At 43.8% G+C, this 15429-nt stretch overlaps 8 protein-coding genes and 1 non-coding gene across 9 annotated transcripts; 8 read left to right on the top strand and 1 right to left on the bottom strand.

Annotated features, from left to right (window-relative positions):
* Positions 1-596: 596 nt before the first annotated feature.
* Positions 597-2222, top strand: RSC8 (Rsc8p; the record flags this gene model as incomplete). The annotated part of the gene is made up of 1 exon (XM_022610721.1): positions 597-2222. One exon carries the CDS (start codon positions 597-599, stop codon positions 2220-2222), a length of 1626 nt encoding a protein of 541 aa, XP_022466989.1.
* A 217-nt stretch (positions 2223-2439) lies between these two features.
* On the top strand, positions 2440-5907 carry IRR1 (cohesin subunit IRR1; the record flags this gene model as incomplete). The annotated part of the gene is made up of 1 exon (XM_022610720.1): positions 2440-5907. One exon carries the CDS (start codon positions 2440-2442, stop codon positions 5905-5907), a length of 3468 nt encoding a protein of 1155 aa, XP_022466988.1.
* A 1648-nt stretch (positions 5908-7555) lies between these two features.
* On the top strand, positions 7556-7628 carry KNAG0Ltrna1K. Its single transcript has one exon. It is a non-coding gene; the product is annotated as a tRNA-Lys (tRNA).
* A 467-nt stretch (positions 7629-8095) lies between these two features.
* KNAG0L01230 (uncharacterized protein) lies at positions 8096-8482 on the bottom strand (the record flags this gene model as incomplete). Its single annotated transcript, XM_022610719.1, has 1 exon — positions 8096-8482. One exon carries the CDS (start codon positions 8480-8482, stop codon positions 8096-8098), a length of 387 nt encoding a protein of 128 aa, XP_022466987.1.
* A 191-nt stretch (positions 8483-8673) lies between these two features.
* FAF1 (Faf1p) lies at positions 8674-9741 on the top strand (the record flags this gene model as incomplete). Its single annotated transcript, XM_022610717.1, has 1 exon — positions 8674-9741. One exon carries the CDS (start codon positions 8674-8676, stop codon positions 9739-9741), a length of 1068 nt encoding a protein of 355 aa, XP_022466986.1.
* A 369-nt stretch (positions 9742-10110) lies between these two features.
* On the top strand, positions 10111-11541 carry PHO4 (phosphate-sensing transcription factor PHO4; the record flags this gene model as incomplete). The annotated part of the gene is made up of 1 exon (XM_022610716.1): positions 10111-11541. One exon carries the CDS (start codon positions 10111-10113, stop codon positions 11539-11541), a length of 1431 nt encoding a protein of 476 aa, XP_022466985.1.
* A 276-nt stretch (positions 11542-11817) lies between these two features.
* On the top strand, positions 11818-12366 carry QCR6 (ubiquinol--cytochrome-c reductase subunit 6; the record flags this gene model as incomplete). The annotated part of the gene is made up of 2 exons (XM_022610715.1): positions 11818-11904; positions 12085-12366. The coding sequence occupies 2 exons, from the start codon at positions 11818-11820 to the stop codon at positions 12364-12366; spliced, it is 369 nt and encodes a 122-aa protein (XP_022466984.1).
* Positions 12367-13403: 1037 nt separating this feature from the next.
* RPL29 (60S ribosomal protein eL29) lies at positions 13404-13592 on the top strand (the record flags this gene model as incomplete). The annotated part of the gene is made up of 1 exon (XM_022610714.1): positions 13404-13592. The coding sequence occupies one exon, from the start codon at positions 13404-13406 to the stop codon at positions 13590-13592; it is 189 nt and encodes a 62-aa protein (XP_022466983.1).
* A 317-nt stretch (positions 13593-13909) lies between these two features.
* On the top strand, positions 13910-15064 carry RRT5 (Rrt5p; the record flags this gene model as incomplete). Its single annotated transcript, XM_022610713.1, has 1 exon — positions 13910-15064. One exon carries the CDS (start codon positions 13910-13912, stop codon positions 15062-15064), a length of 1155 nt encoding a protein of 384 aa, XP_022466982.1.
* Between the last annotated feature and the right edge of the window lie 365 nt (positions 15065-15429).

Here is a 15429-nt window from a genome sequence, read left to right as displayed (position 1 = left end):
ACAAGCACATACATTCTACAAGTCATCGCGCATCTGCGCACATCCAGTTTTTCAAGTATATTTTTCACCGCGTCTGCCCTTTTCACACATAACGCGTCAGATCGCTCTGCGCGGTGAAGCATATTGGATTCGCCATGCATTGACTGTCCCCGAGGGAGACTGCAGCGGCACATGACCTTAAAGATCGCGTGGCAACTGCACTTTGCTGCGGGATCAAAAGTAGCTAGATTAGACATTGCTGAAAACGCTGTAACAGCATAATGTTAACAGACTCACCTAAACCTTCGACTTGTCTGTTGAAACCAGTGATGGTCACATACACACTATTGATACTACTCCTGTAAGGAAATACTCTTTGCCCTGGTGCTATTCCACTGCCGGTATCATCCCCAGCAGATCTGTCTTGCCATACGTTGCTTAGGACTGCGGTCAGCGCCTGGTTTCCGGGTAACGCTCTCTGTTTCTGCGTCGCGGTTTCTTCACCGTCAGTAGAACAGAAAAATTTCATTCTGCAGTGCAAACAGTTCTGCGGTTTTGGGTCCAAAGGCGTGGTGACGCTGCCATCGACGTGTGGGTAGAGAGTAGTCGGCTGGACAATGGATCTGGAAACTGCTGTGGCGTCGGATACACCGCCTCTGTTGCCGCACTTGCAACAGCAGGTGGACTTGCAGGAGCCGCTGGTCATGGACGATGCGGCCGGGACGAACTATGAGGAGGAGGCGCAGAAGTTGGAGGAGAAAGCGTTGAGGTTTTTGGCGAAACAGACACACCCGGTCGTGGTGCCCTCTTTCGCTGCTTGGTTTGATCCCTCGAAGGTGCATGAGATCGAGAAACGCTCGTTGCCCGATTTTTTTGACGACTCGTCGCGGTTTAAAACGGAGAAGGCGTACAGGGACACGAGAAATTTCATGTTGAACACTTACAGGTTGTCTCCGTACGAATACTTGACGATCACAGCGGTTAGAAGGAACATAGCGATGGATGTGGCCTCCATTGTCAAGATACACTCGTTTTTGGAGACTTGGGGGTTGATAAACTATCAGATTGACCCAAGAACGAAACCGGCGTTGATCGGGCCGAGCTTCACGGGCCACTTCCAGCTGGTATTGGACACGCCTCAAGGGTTGAAGCCGTTCTTGCCCCGCAATCAGGAGGAGAGTAACCCGGGGCAGGACGTGGTGGACGGGAAGGAGGAAGAGGATGGGAGGGTCAAAGTAGAGGTCAAATCGGAACCGCATCCGATTAATCTGTCACTACGGAAGAACGTCTACGATTCGTCTCAAGATTTTAACGTCCTACATTCGCAATCGAGAAACTCGAGGCAGATTCAAAAATTGTATATCTGCCACACATGTGGCAACGACACCGTTTTGATCAGGTACCATAACCTAAGAGCCAAGGATGCCAACCTGTGCTCGAGGTGCTTCCAAGAGGGCCACTTCGGGGGCAATTTCCAAGCTTCAGACTTCATCAGACTGGAAAATAACAACATAAAGAGCACACAGTGGTCCGACCAGGAGGTGCTGCTGCTGTTGGAAGGTATAGAGATGTACGAGGACCAATGGGACCTGATTCAGGATCATGTCGGTGGGCAGAAGAGTGTCGAGGACTGTGTTGAGAAATTCTTGACTTTACCCATCGAGGACAACTACATCAACGAGGTCGTCAAGTCAAAGTTAGGTGGAAAGGACACCGATTTCAAGAGGGGGGCCACGCTGACGACACACGATACGGTCAACGCGGTGGATCTTGCCATCAAGAGCCTTCTGGATGGGTTGCACAAGGAGGTCCTCGAAGAGTCCATCCCAGAATCAGCTAAACACAAATCTACCAAGTATCTACAAGAGGCACAGGCAATCGTTCAAGAACTTGTGAGCACCACGATAGAGAAACTGACCTCCAAGTTTGACAAACTGGACGTCTTGGAATCTACGCTGGAGGCAGAAAAGAACAAATACGTCAAAGAATCCGAGAGAATACTAAACGATAGAATCATGTTGAGCAAGCAGATTAACGAGCTAAACACTCAGTTGGCATCCATGAACGTGTCCAAGAAACTGGTCCTCGTGTCCGATCAGGTAGAGGCCGGTATCGAGCTCGTAGAGAAGGACGAAGAAGATGACAGCGAGGAGCAAGCGGCAAAACTGCAGAAACTGTCGCAACAGGAAGTGGAAGCGCTCTCCGTGAAGGAGCCCCAAGTGTACAAACCGTGGTCGTTGTAATATTATTACATTATATGTACATCTACGTATCTCTCACGCAACCGTGTACAAAACACTCTTTATAGTAGGTGAAGAGGACACCCTGTTTGCGTAACGCGTAAATATAAAAACAAAAGAAATTATGAATAATAAAATGTTTATTTAAACGCGTTGGGATGGAAAGGGTCAACAGAACAACGTTGCATCTTCAATAGGGTACTACATATACCGCTGCTCAATGCCAGAATTACGCCGATCAGGAAGGACGAAAAGCAGGTCTGACAGGGCTACCTCTGAGGGGGGTGGTTTACAGGGCGTGGATACCGATGACCGTGTGGCCATCGATCAATCTGACGCAGGTTCCGCGTCTAGCGGGGAAGAATCGTTTAGTGAGGAGGCAGATAACGTGGAGGATGACGATTATGTGGAGTCCAGTACCTCCAAGAGGAAGAAGAGACAAGCAGCCTCTCAGAAAAAGAAGCCAACCTCCTCCAAGAAACCTAGGTCCAAGAACACGGGGAACACCAAAGGGAAACCACCGGCTTTGACCGTTACCGAAAAAGAACAGCACATGTACTTAGAATTGATTCAAGACTTTCAACCCACGGAGCTTTTTGAAGTACTATCGACTTCAGAGGACGTCTCTGTTGATGATCTCTTACGGGACTGGTTGGAGGAATACAGCGAAAATAGAGACACAATTATACAGCAGTTTATTAACTTACTCCTCAACTGCTGCGGGTGTGTTGCCCATTTGGAGGAGCACGATGTCCATAGCAATGAATCCTCAAATGAAACGGTCTCTGAACTGCAGTTGGCCTTTCAAAACCAAAAGCTCCACGAATTCTATTTACTGATGAGCAAGAACGGTAGAAAAAATGCAACGTACAAACCTTTGTACAACAATTTTGTCGAGTTCATGTCTAAATTACTGGATGTGGCAAGCGACTTGCAGTTACTAACCGCCGAATTCGATGAGGATCAGAATGAAACCGTTATGGGGCCCTTTGTTCTAGATCTTTTAACTTGGTTGTCTTCCTTTTCGGTATCCAAAATTAGATGCTTCAGGTATGTCTCGACAGTAACATTATACCTCTTCCAAGACTTTCTCTCCGAACATGTTGTAGACTTGGAGAAGAATTATCTGGCCAAGTTCACCAAACAGCTAGGATTGGAGGAGAAAAAGAAAAGACCCAATAAAAAGACGTTGGAAGAACTGCAAAAAAACATTGCAGAGGTTCAAGGAGACAAAGGTGTTGTTGAGAACATAATCGATAACATCGTGAAATTGTGTTTTGTTCATAGATTCAAGGATGTCGATGAGTTTGTCAGATCGGAATCTGTTATACATCTGTCAGTATGGATCAGAAACTATCCGGAATACTTCATGAAGGTGACGTTTTTGAAGTATTTCGGGTGGTTGCTGAGCGACTCTTCCAAGGTTGTTAGATCCCAGGTCCTAAAGGTGCTACCTCATATTATAACATCTAGTCAATTGGCAAAATTCGATAATTCGGCAACGAGACAATTCTTTGAAAGGTTTAAGCAAAGAATTTTGGAGATTGCCTTGAATGATGTTGATTTGGAAGTAAGATTGCACGCGACTCATGTTTTGGTGGAGGTGGTCAAGATGGGCTACCTGGAAGATGCAGAGACTCTTGCAATTTCGAGTTTGATATATGACGATAGCGACATAAAGGTTTCGTCGCATAGTAAAAATTCTAGATTCTTAGCTGCAGTTGCTAAGTTTTTTTCCCAGGTGATCAAGGAAACTTCAAAAGAATTTATGAAGTCAAACAATGAAATAGATGAGAATATGTCACCATTAAAGACATCTAACGTTGTAAAAATAGGGATTATTGTGAGGTTTTTGAGCAATTCGCTATTGTACTATTTGCAAGATACAAAGGAAATAAATTCAGAAGCTAAAGTTCGCCTTTTGTTTCAGGCTTCTGAATTCCTGTCGACTTATTTTGGTCAAGAAATAAGCAACATTTGCATGCTACTCACTGATGACGACAAGTTTGAGAATATTTTCAAGCATTTAACGGCTATATCTAAGGAAACTGAAGAAAAGAACAATGCTGATGATGAAGAGGATCCGGAAGAAACAATAAACATAACACCATTATTACCAACAGACAATAACAACGTCATATTATACGTTACGGTGTTGAGTGGTCTATGTCACGGTGCAATGTCTTTGAAAAATCAGCAGAGTCAGAAATGTGGAGACTCAATCCTTCCTCATTTTTTGAAGTTGCTAAAGAACTTGCCTATCCAGTCTATGGATATTTTCTGCCCTCTCCTGGACATCTTTGGCTTATTTGCATTTGAAGACTGGATTCGATCAGGACATGAGAAAGACGTTAAAGAGGTTGTAAAGATCATTGATCAAGCCTTTTTGGAAACTAATTTGGCATCGACAGATTTTTCCGACTCCAAGTTTAAAAGCTTTTCAAATGTCCTACAGCATATCAAAGGATTCAATATAAATGACTTTGATGAAATATGGATCAACGAGGTATCGCATCTTGAAGTTCACATGGGTAAATTTTTAGAGGAGTCAGAGAAACCACAAAATAAGTTGGAGTTCAACGAATTTGTCAACACCGTGTTCTCTGTTTACCTCAATAAGCTTGTTTTATTGGGTAAAGAATATATCATCGAATTCAGCCAAGAGTTGCTGGTATTATTCTTCAAACAATTCTTTTCCACTTTTGCTGAAAATTATGCGGATTTAAACGAAGAAATCTTAGAAGAGATAAACTTCAAACTTCCTATTCTGCTAGTTACCTGGAAGCTACAGAAATGGGCAGATCTTTTGAGAATATCTAGTGATAACTCCATTGATTCTGGGTCTTCGTCACCAGATAACACATTTTCGCATTCCGCGGTCAAGACACTAAAGTATATTGGGGTTATTTATGACCAATTGTCACAATTTCTGATTTCATTGGAAAGCTCAAAAACTGAAATCAACAAAACTGTTTTTCTCCTAAAATGGCAACTCTCGTCTGCTCTCATTGATATTATTGTAGCATTAAAATGTTTTGAATTACAACTGCCTGAAAACGAGACAAATTGGAAAGCATCTATCACTGAAAGATTTCCCTACTACGTATCAGAGGAAGTTGCAGCTTCCTTTCTAGACGTTTTCTTGTGTCTAGAGAGTCTCTACGCAAAAAGTACTAATGTTGAGCTGGACAGGGCATCTGAAGAAGACGTCAACTTAAATGACTTAACCGAGACATTGTTAGTACATGATCCTGAAAGAGAGTTGCTGCTGTACACCATTAAAATGAAAGGACTGATAAGGTTAGAATTTTTGAACTCTGATGTTGTGGAAAGGCTGAAACTCAATAAAGAAAGATTAGATCCTTTATTTGCAGCGATAATTGATGGCACTATTTTTGAAAGTGGTCCTTCAGGGGCAGCAGATATCGAAAAGAAAAGAGGAGACCTGAACAAGTTACATGATCCTCCCGTCATACGTCGCAGTGACTCCAATGAGACCGACTCGATCGTGCATGGTACTTTCGAAATCAGGGATGGTACGGATCCGTCGGACAATAGTTCGTTACCTAGTGTGACGGATTTTAAGTCACACCCCTCAGGTGACAATGAGGAATTGGGGGTTATACAAGAAAACTCGCATGAATTATCCTCTAACCCGGTGGATAATGAGCAGAGCAGTGACTTATGATAGTTGTGTGACGGATATATAGTTCCGTGAATCGTTGTTAGTCGGGATCACCGAAAGCATGAATATCTGAGAGTTTAGATAGTGGACATACTCTAGCTATATAATACGTAATATACTGTAAAATTAAAATCTTAATTCAGAAAGGAACGCATAAGAGTACTATCACCATGATGACACCTACTCTTCAGCTGCAAAACCTACTCTCTGACCAGCGTTTTTCAATATTCTTACATGTGTTTTACTGCTTGCAGGGGACACATTTTGGTCTTGTTTTTGAGTATATAGATGCTTATCACTAAACTGCAAATCCAGTTCCCCCGTTATTTTTGTCGATGTTCTGAGAGCTGTTCTTCCAGTTCTATGAGTTTTGGTATCTCCTTCGAGATCATTCAACTCTTTTAGTAGATCCTGGACTTCCTGGGTTTGAATCTTCAGTGCTGTTGCCTCTAAGCTAAACATTGACCAAGGCTGTGAAGCGTGTAAGGTATATGTTGAGCGTTCTTGTCAAGTACTTTAAGCTTGGTATTTATTTACTAATATTCTTTTACTATATTTTTTTAACCGCTGAAATTGACCAAAATTTAAAAGCAAATGATAAAAAATGGTTCAAAATTTTCAAAACCCAATCTCGAACTTCATTAACGACAGGTTTTGTGATTGCAATCATTTGAAAGCTATGTCTCCACTTTTTCAGATCTATACTATAATAGAAGTTTTATCCAAAATGATTTGCTAAATTCTTTTTAAAAAGAGTCTAAACAGAACAGTAGGTATCCACTTCTCTTTTATATCGGTTTCTCTGAAATCGGGAACCAATAGTTGTAAGTAAACACAAATAATCAGACGCTTTTGACCTTTAATAGAGATAACAAATACACTTCCTCAAGATTTGAAACGAGAGAGTCTTTTACTTTTTTAATTCACATTATTATCCGTGGCATACCCTCAATACCACTAGTAATTGAATTTACTCTTTGACCCAAAATTTTTTTATCTGAAAGCAATGCTTTGTTTTAAGTTGAGTATCTCTACCCTGAGATGGAATTCCACAGTATTCACTTGCCACACTAATATAAAGAAAGATATTTAAAACATGTTGTCTTCTGAAAACTTTCAAGGCATATCTAAATTTTTACAAAACCCTGTAATTCAGAAACACCGCGTGTTGTTCCTCTCATGCGCAATTGATACCAACCATAGGAACTGAACCACCTGATTGAGTCTGCCCTTCTACTAAGTGATAAGTAGAGAAGTGAATTTTTTAATACTGTTTAGGCTATGTATCTAATGCTCTAAACCAGCTGTGAATACGAGTTTTTTCTTGAGACAAGAAAAGAACAATACTGGACATCCAAATTTCTACAACTTTGATTAACAAAGTGTAATCCAAAATGTCCAAAAATCTGTAAAGCAGTAATACCTACATCCTTATCTAGAGTGGTAACATGTCAATGCTCTCATACCACGTTGATCATATCGTAGAAAACCACAGAAAAAGTATAAAATATTTCACTTGTGCTAAAAAAATACCTATGTACTCCTATACTTGTATGTATCATGTTTCCCTTACAGAAAGGCTGCAGATTATATGGTGACCAAATCAATCCTATATAAACAACCATAATTTTCAAAATTTTCAACAAGTTAAGCCTTGTTGGCGCAATCGGTAGCGCGTGTGACTCTTAATCACAAGGTTAGGGGTTCGAGCCCCCTACAGGGCTTCTTTATTTTTTAATTTTTTTGCGCTGTACGATGAGGTTGTCTTGATCACCACCAAGGATGAGGCCATTGCCGTCTCACCACTATTAGCTTGGTTACTTGTGACCAATTTTTTTTATTATAGTGTTTCTGTAATATCCCTGAGTCTAGTCTTGTCTATAATAGATACATATAGAAAATCAGAAAACTAGCACGTAGTCTGAATATAGATACTCCTCCATAATACAGGACACGATGATGATTCTGCTCTTGAAAAACGCGGTTTCGAGAAACCAGCTACAATACGGAAGCTAGATGTATTACATCTTCTTATTTGGATTTCCCTATATTGAGTCCATTAAACGCACCATAGTTCACCAAAATGTCCTGTGTACCCGAACCAAAAGTACAAGAAGGTCATGCAAAGCCAACGTAGCGTATCCGTGCGTGAGTGTTGTGGCCATGGACGACACAACCGAGGTAGAAACTGTTACATGGATTTCTTACCCTTTGGTTTGTACATATTGGCACCTGAAACGTTTGTGAATAGCGCACTACACATCCTCTTGGTGTAGTTCAAAGCGTTTTTTAGTGGGGTTTTCATAGAAATCAATAACGCAGTCCACAAAAAACTCTGTAGAAAGGGCATCAGTAACACATCCTTACACACAACTTTACATACCATCCATGTAGTTGGTTCCGCAACGTTGTGTCTTGCAGCCTCCGCTTTTAATGCATTGTTGAACACATAATTGAACCTCATTTCGGGTATCTTTATGGGTAAACTGCCCTTTCGAGGCGTTACCGGTGTCAGATCCGCATCTACCACAACGCTATCGCTGTAATCTGTATCGTGCTCCTCCGGTGTATGGTCCATGATCGGTAGCCACGCTCCCTCCTCTGTGAACCGCGAAGCAGTGATACGAAGTAGGGTTTACTTCATCAAAATAAAAAAAAGATGGAAATTAGCAATAATGAAAAATTTTCCAGGTTATTGTATGTGTTATAGGCGATGAGCTGAGCTGGCAGGTCGAAGAAAGACGGTATTTATACCAGGGACAATTGAAAATGAAAGGGTCCGATGGGGAAAGTGATTACTTGAAGCAGCTTGAAGCTCAGAGGAAAGCATTCGAGGCTCAATTCGGGTCTTTGGAATCGATGGGATTTGAGGACAAGACTAAACATGTCTCAGAAGATGGGAGTGCCGATCCCGCCTCAGATTCTTCTGAACACAGTTCTGAGGAATCTGCAAACGATAGGGAAAATGAAGAGGCAAGCAGTTCTGAAGATGAAAACGTTGATATACCTGTAGTGGTACCCAGCGGCATGGGCGCTTCGCAGACCGCCAAAAAGAACAAGCCAAAGACGATCAAGTTTGACGGTCCCAGTGATACGTACGTCCCGTTAAGTAAACAGGAACAAAAACTAGTGAGAAGCGGTAAAACTCTGTCACACATCGCCAAACAGGCGGCCAAGAGAGACGCTACGAAGAAACCGGTCACGGAGGACGACAACTTGGAGGAAGAGAATTTGGCGAAGGACGTTGAATTGCAACAGTTTCTAAGCGAATCGCACTTACTGAGTGCGTTTAGTAACGGCATAGGCTCCAACAATCCTACGAGCGGTGTTGGGTTAACTTTGGAGAGTCTTTCTAATGGGAACCAGCAGTCCGTGGTGTACCATGACGATGAGGTGATGGGCAAAGCGCGGATGAAAACGCTGGAGGCACGGCTGCGGGGTGTCTCCTCGGCTAACGGGCGAGACAAGAAGGTGAACAAACTGGAGAAAGTGCCCATGCACATCCGCAGAGGAATGATTGACAAGCACACGAAGCGGATCGCGCAGTATGAGAGGGATGCCGCCGAGGGCGGCATCATCTTGTCAAAGGTGAAGAAGGGCCAGTTCCGTAAGATCGAGGCCACGTACAAGAAAGACATCGAGCGCCGTATCGGTGGTAGCATACGGAACAAAGACCTGGAGAGAAGCGCCAAGAGGGAGCGCGGTCTACGGATAAACAGCATCGGCCGGTCCACCAGGAACGGTCTTGTTGTTTCTAAGGACGAAATCGCCCGAATCAACGGCACAAACTCGAACACGGGCAAAAACCAGAAGCAGGGCAAGCGTCGTCGTCGCTGAACAACCCTAGAGGGAGCGTGGCCCTTGCAACAGCGGTCCCTGCCGTCGCGAGGACCGGGCATCGCAATGTGACTCTGAGTCACGTGCGCCTTGAAGATTGTACCCAAAAAAAATAAATTAAAAGAGAACTAAAAAATATTGAATTCGGAAACTGGCACATCGTACATCGAACATCGAACGGTTTGGAATTCCAGTTCAGGTTTTGTGCTGTGCAGCAGTGTGTGTGTGCTTGAGAGGGACAACGATACGGTTCGGTGTTTTGCTCTTTGAGTGAGAGAGAAAGAGAAAAAGAATCTTTTTTTTTTCTTTTCTGACTCCTCTGCGTGAGTATATCGCTTTCCAGTGAAAACGTATAAGAACTGCTAAATTATGAGTACCAACCAGTCGAAGAGTATTTTGGATCAGGTGGATGAGTATCTCCACGAACACGACGATTCCCCCACGGGTTCCGCCGATTTGGGCCATCGGAAAGATGCGATGGAAGTGATGAAATTTGATCACGAGGAACATGCGCAGGAGCCCCAGCGAGAACACGACTGGATGCAAGATGCGATACGTATAGACCTGGACCAATTGAGTGATTCACTGTTCAGCGTGGAGCACATCAACCAGCTGGGGACAGAGAACACTTCCGGTTCCCAGTCGCAGGGGAACTCTTTAAAAGTGGGCGAGAACGGGAAGTACATGGCGCGAGGGTCGTTCTTCCACGGACACCGGGACATAATAGGGAACCTCCACTCTATGACGGCACCCTCAGAGATCATGTTCTCGCCCTCGGATTCCCCCATGGTGGCGCCGAACCACAGTTCTGCACTCGGGCTACAAGTGACACCCTTCATGGACCCGCAGAACATGACTATAGGCAACTCGAACTCAAACACTCCCTTCATGGCGGGGAACGATTCGTCGAACACGGATTCCCCGATGATAGGTGCCGGGTCAGGCCATGTGGGCAGTTTCTCGCTGCCAGACTCCGCTGTGGTCCCCTTGAGCAGAACGAGCACTAGTAATTCACCTGGCACTGGGCTCAGCAAGAAGGCATCGTCGAACTCACTGAAGAAGAAGAAAAGTTCTATCTCTGGCCAGTCCGGTGGCAGCTCGACCACTATCCCCAATGCGAAGATCATCAAGAGCAGTCCCTACATGAACGCTACGCGGTCCAGGAGACGATACAGCAAGAGCAAGACCGTGATTGACCCGACCACGTGGGAGGACGCAACCGCTTTCAATCTACCTGAGTCTGGGATCAACTTGGGGGGTGGTAACACTTCGATCAAAATGGAAGGTACACCGGCTACTGAATTCTCGGAGAACTCTTCTTCGTCATCAATTGGGTTCCCGACCGTTGTATTGCCCTCAACGACCCCCATCGGCGGCGATGAGCACGGTAAAAGAGGCTTGAAAAAGGTCCCCTTGGACAACGACGGCGTCGCTGAGAGGGACACCGTCGGCGGCGGCAACGGCTCCGACTCGACAATCGATGCCCGGGTATCGAGGCGATCTCGTGTCCTGAATGCCACGGAGTCACCAATCCTCATGGCGAGGAAGACGAGCTACACGAGCCGATCGCGCTCCAAATCCAATTCCAGAGGCAAGGACGAGTTCAAGAAAGAGATACACAAGGCCGCGGAACAGGGCAGACGGAACCGGCTGAACAACGCGCTCATACAGCTGGGCAACTTGCTCCCAGAGGAAATGAAGAGCACAGTCAGCATACCGTCGAAGGCTACCACCGCGGAGCTGGCTTGTCTATACATCCAGCAGCTGCAAGAACAAGTGGAAGACCTGCGCAACAGGTGACATCGCGGATGAGCTCTTGGCTGAACCAAGATCGGCTCATCCAAGAGCTCATCGGGTCGACTCTGCCCTGGGGTTCGGTACCTACGAGCAGCTGTCCGGAACCCGCGAAACAACCAATCAGATCGCAGAATGCGAATATCGGGGAATAAAACAAAACGAAAAGGAAAGAGGGAAAAAACCGAAGCTGTGAGTATAAAAGGCGTGCAGCGGATTGTGGGAAGCGGTTGAAGGGGCAGTGACGCGGGGCGGTTAGAGGGTCGAGGAAACGGCTGCGAGATGTTGAGCACAGTGTTGGAATATATAGATGATATTAGAGAACAGCTAAGTCCCCTGGTGGCGAGAGCTGAGGACGAGGACGCTGAAGTATGTAATTGTTAAACCATATTTTTTTTATCCATGGGCGTTCTAGCAGGGGGGAATGATCATATCGATTGCCTGCTGAATGTTAGAGTGGCGTCGGGTTCAAACCATCGAATTACTAACAGTTTGTTTCAAAATATATGATCAAATGATACTATATCATATTTCTTTTTTTTCTAACAGGCCGAAGAGGATGAAGAAGAAGACGAGGATGAGGATGATGAGGATGAGGAAGAAGAAGCAGGTGACCAACTGGACAAGATAAGGGCTCAATGTGCAGAGACTCCAGAGGGTGAGGAATTGAAGCATCATTATTTGGAGTGTGCGGAAAGAGTAGAAAAGGCTAAGGGGGAGCCAGGGTACGAAGATCTGGACTACAAGGAGGATTGCATTGAAGAATTTTTCCATTTGCAACACTATCTAGACAGCTGTGCCTCGCCAAGGCTGTTCAGTAATTTGAAATGAGCCGATGCTGAAGACGGTAAAAAGACTATAACTTTTTAAAAGGACACGATTTCCATATTCAATTACAATCCAACACATACACACACACACAGCGCAACCCCCCAGTAGTGTTCTACAGTACATATAATCATTGGATGCATACCAGGAGTATATCATTATTTATTTAATTTTTTGATCGCATTCGAAATGCGCACCCCCAATTAATCGTGGTACAATAGTACACGATCGGCAGGAATCCAATCCATTACCTTGAACACAGTCTCATGCCGTCGCCAACAGTACCTAACATGCCCATGCGTGAATATTCACCCTTCTATCCATCACGGACAACAATGAACGGCTGTATCAGAACAGTTTTAAAATATACGTGACTGCCTTAACACCCAATTCCAGAAAATTAAAAAAATGTAGATTATTTTTGAAAAAAGAGAAATACTACCAAATTAGGAAGATATACCTTTACCCAGTTGGCAACGCAATTTTTGCTGTAGGTGGAAATTTCATTTCATTATTAGTGTTTAGCTGCGCGTTTACACAAGATGTGGGCCGTTCTTGCTAGTGTTTAAGAAGAAGACGGAGAACCGCAGGAACAAACAGTACGTATTTTGCACCCCCCCGGCTAGACCATGCACGATATGAGATAGATGAAATTGATGACAAACCCAGAAGAGTGAATTACGGTGGGAGACAGAGTTAGAGAGAGAAAGTTTGAGGTTATATGTTTGAATCATGTTTTTGTCACTCCGTGGTGGAAGAAGTGAAGGAAACAGTTTTAGAAAACCCGGAAGGCGTTATCCTGGGGCCAAACCCATAATTAAATAATGACTTTTAATTAGAATTGCGTTTAAGGAAAGACTGACCCTATATTTACCATGCTTCTATTTGGATACACAAGAAACAAACTCTTCATCAACACATCTATCTCTCTATTTGGCAAATTTTGCATCAGAGAGTTCTAAAATACTAACAAACATCATTCGCTACGTTACGACCCTCCCTCCGTAACATCGATATACCTGGAATTTAAAATAGAAACAATGTCTAAGTCTAAGAACCATACGGCTCATAACCAAACCAAGAAGGCCCACAGAAACGGTATCAAAAAGCCTAAGACCTACAAGTACCCATCTTTGAAGGGTGTTGATCCAAAATTCAGAAGAAACCACAAGCACGCTTTGCATGGTACTGCTAGAACTCTAGCTGCCGCTCGCGCTGCAAAGAAATAAGTATAGAGTAAATTTAATACACATACATATGTATATATATTGCGTATACTTCTTTGAAAAAACAACATCATCAAAGGTTTCTCATGGATACAGATCTTCTTTCCACACTCAGATCCGACTTTGCATTTGTCAATTACGTTACCTGAAAGGGAAGCCTTAGCCGATTCATTGTGGGGGGAGAGCGCTTTTGCTAATGTGTGCGCGGCTGTTTTCTTTTTTTGTTATTATTTTTTGATTTAATTAAAAACACAAACACACCACACCTTTACCCACTCTAGAACTAAAAGAACGACCAAACAGAACAACAAGATCAGAGAATGTTGCGATTTAGAAGTAACGTCGTTCCTAAGGAACCTGTCAAGGAGAGCAACAGAGTTTTTGTGGATAACCTCCACTATTATACTGGTGAGCAAGAGTTTTATGAATTCTTGAAGGACTACGGCGCTAAATCTGTTTTTATTCCTTACGAAATGAATTGGAGTTTTAGAAACGAATATCCAAGATCCCTCGGGTTTGCAGTAGCAGAATGTGAGGATGTTGAGGTTGCAAGGGCGTTGATTGCCACTTTGCAAGATTTTCAGTACAAAGGCCGCTCCCTCAAATTGGCGTGGCACGTCCCCTTTGTGCCCAAGGGTAAGTGGGCCACACCAAAGGACAAAAAGCAGATCGGTGCCCCAGTGGAACCTGTTCTCGAAGTAAGTCAAAGTCCCGTCAACGACAATTCCATTAGTACCACTCTGAGTGGTGCAGATGTCGCTGATGGATCTAATGAGGGGAATAAACGGAAAAATAAGCCAAAGAAGAACGAGAAGTCCAGGAGGGGGCGGTACTATATTAGGAGAAACAAGTTGGCAGATGACACTCTGTACGCCCATATTCTTCCAGAGGGGACGGAGGATCCAAATCTGAGAGAATTTTTTAAAGGATTCGGTCCCACTGAAATTTGGGTGTTCCAAAGGTACGAAAAGAGACATTGCTTGCCGTACCCAAAGGGTCCGTTCATATCCGCGTTGGTTACTTTACCAGATTACAAGGGTAAACTGGACGAGGCAATTGAACAGCTAAGAGAAAAAGAACTATTTGGGGAGAAAGTTGTCTTCAAGCCAGCCACCATATCAAAACTCGAGGAAGTGAAAAGGATTGCCAAAAAGGAGGCATTGGAAAAGGAAGGGCGCCGTTTACTTGCACAGTGTCAGGCCGAAGAAGAAGTAGCTCAAGTGACAGATGTCGCAGTAAGCGGGGAAATGCCTGAAACTGGCGCGGATTTAGTTGAGCCAGTTCGAAATGGGGGGACAGACCACTCTGTTCAAGAAGTGGGGACACAACAAGCTAATGAGGGAATGCCTACTCAAACGGTGAAACCCATAGAAGAGACAATGAAGGCTGAAGTGGCTAATTCCCCAATCCAGGTTGCCGGTACGACTAGACCGGATAGGGCCTTCCACCAGGATATACAGCGACCTGATTATTGAGCAGCTGCAACCTCGTTTTTGATTACCACTTTCCACACTGTAGTCATTTCGCGATAATAATGTTCCTACCTATAATTTTGCATAACTAGAAAAATCTCATTTTGCGAGAGCACATTTGCTGCAATTCTATAACATTTATACACTCTAAACAGCAGTTTGCTTCGAAAAAAATATTGAAGTCTGTTAATGTAACAGATACTCATCTTACTCTACAAAAACCCCAGTTTGTCCTGGTCTTTTAAACCCATACACCCATGCTTAAATCAACACACCCAGGCATATTTTGATCTTTAAGGTTAGAAAGTTGATTTTATTTATTTTTTGGAAACACTAATTACCTGAAAAGGAAATACAGAAATGGAAGT

Source organism: Huiozyma naganishii, chromosome 12, assembly GCF_000348985.1.
Source record: "Huiozyma naganishii CBS 8797 chromosome 12, complete genome".
Taxonomy (NCBI): Eukaryota; Fungi; Ascomycota; class Saccharomycetes; order Saccharomycetales; family Saccharomycetaceae; genus Huiozyma; species Huiozyma naganishii.
This window is presented reverse-complemented; position numbering and strand designations above follow the sequence as displayed.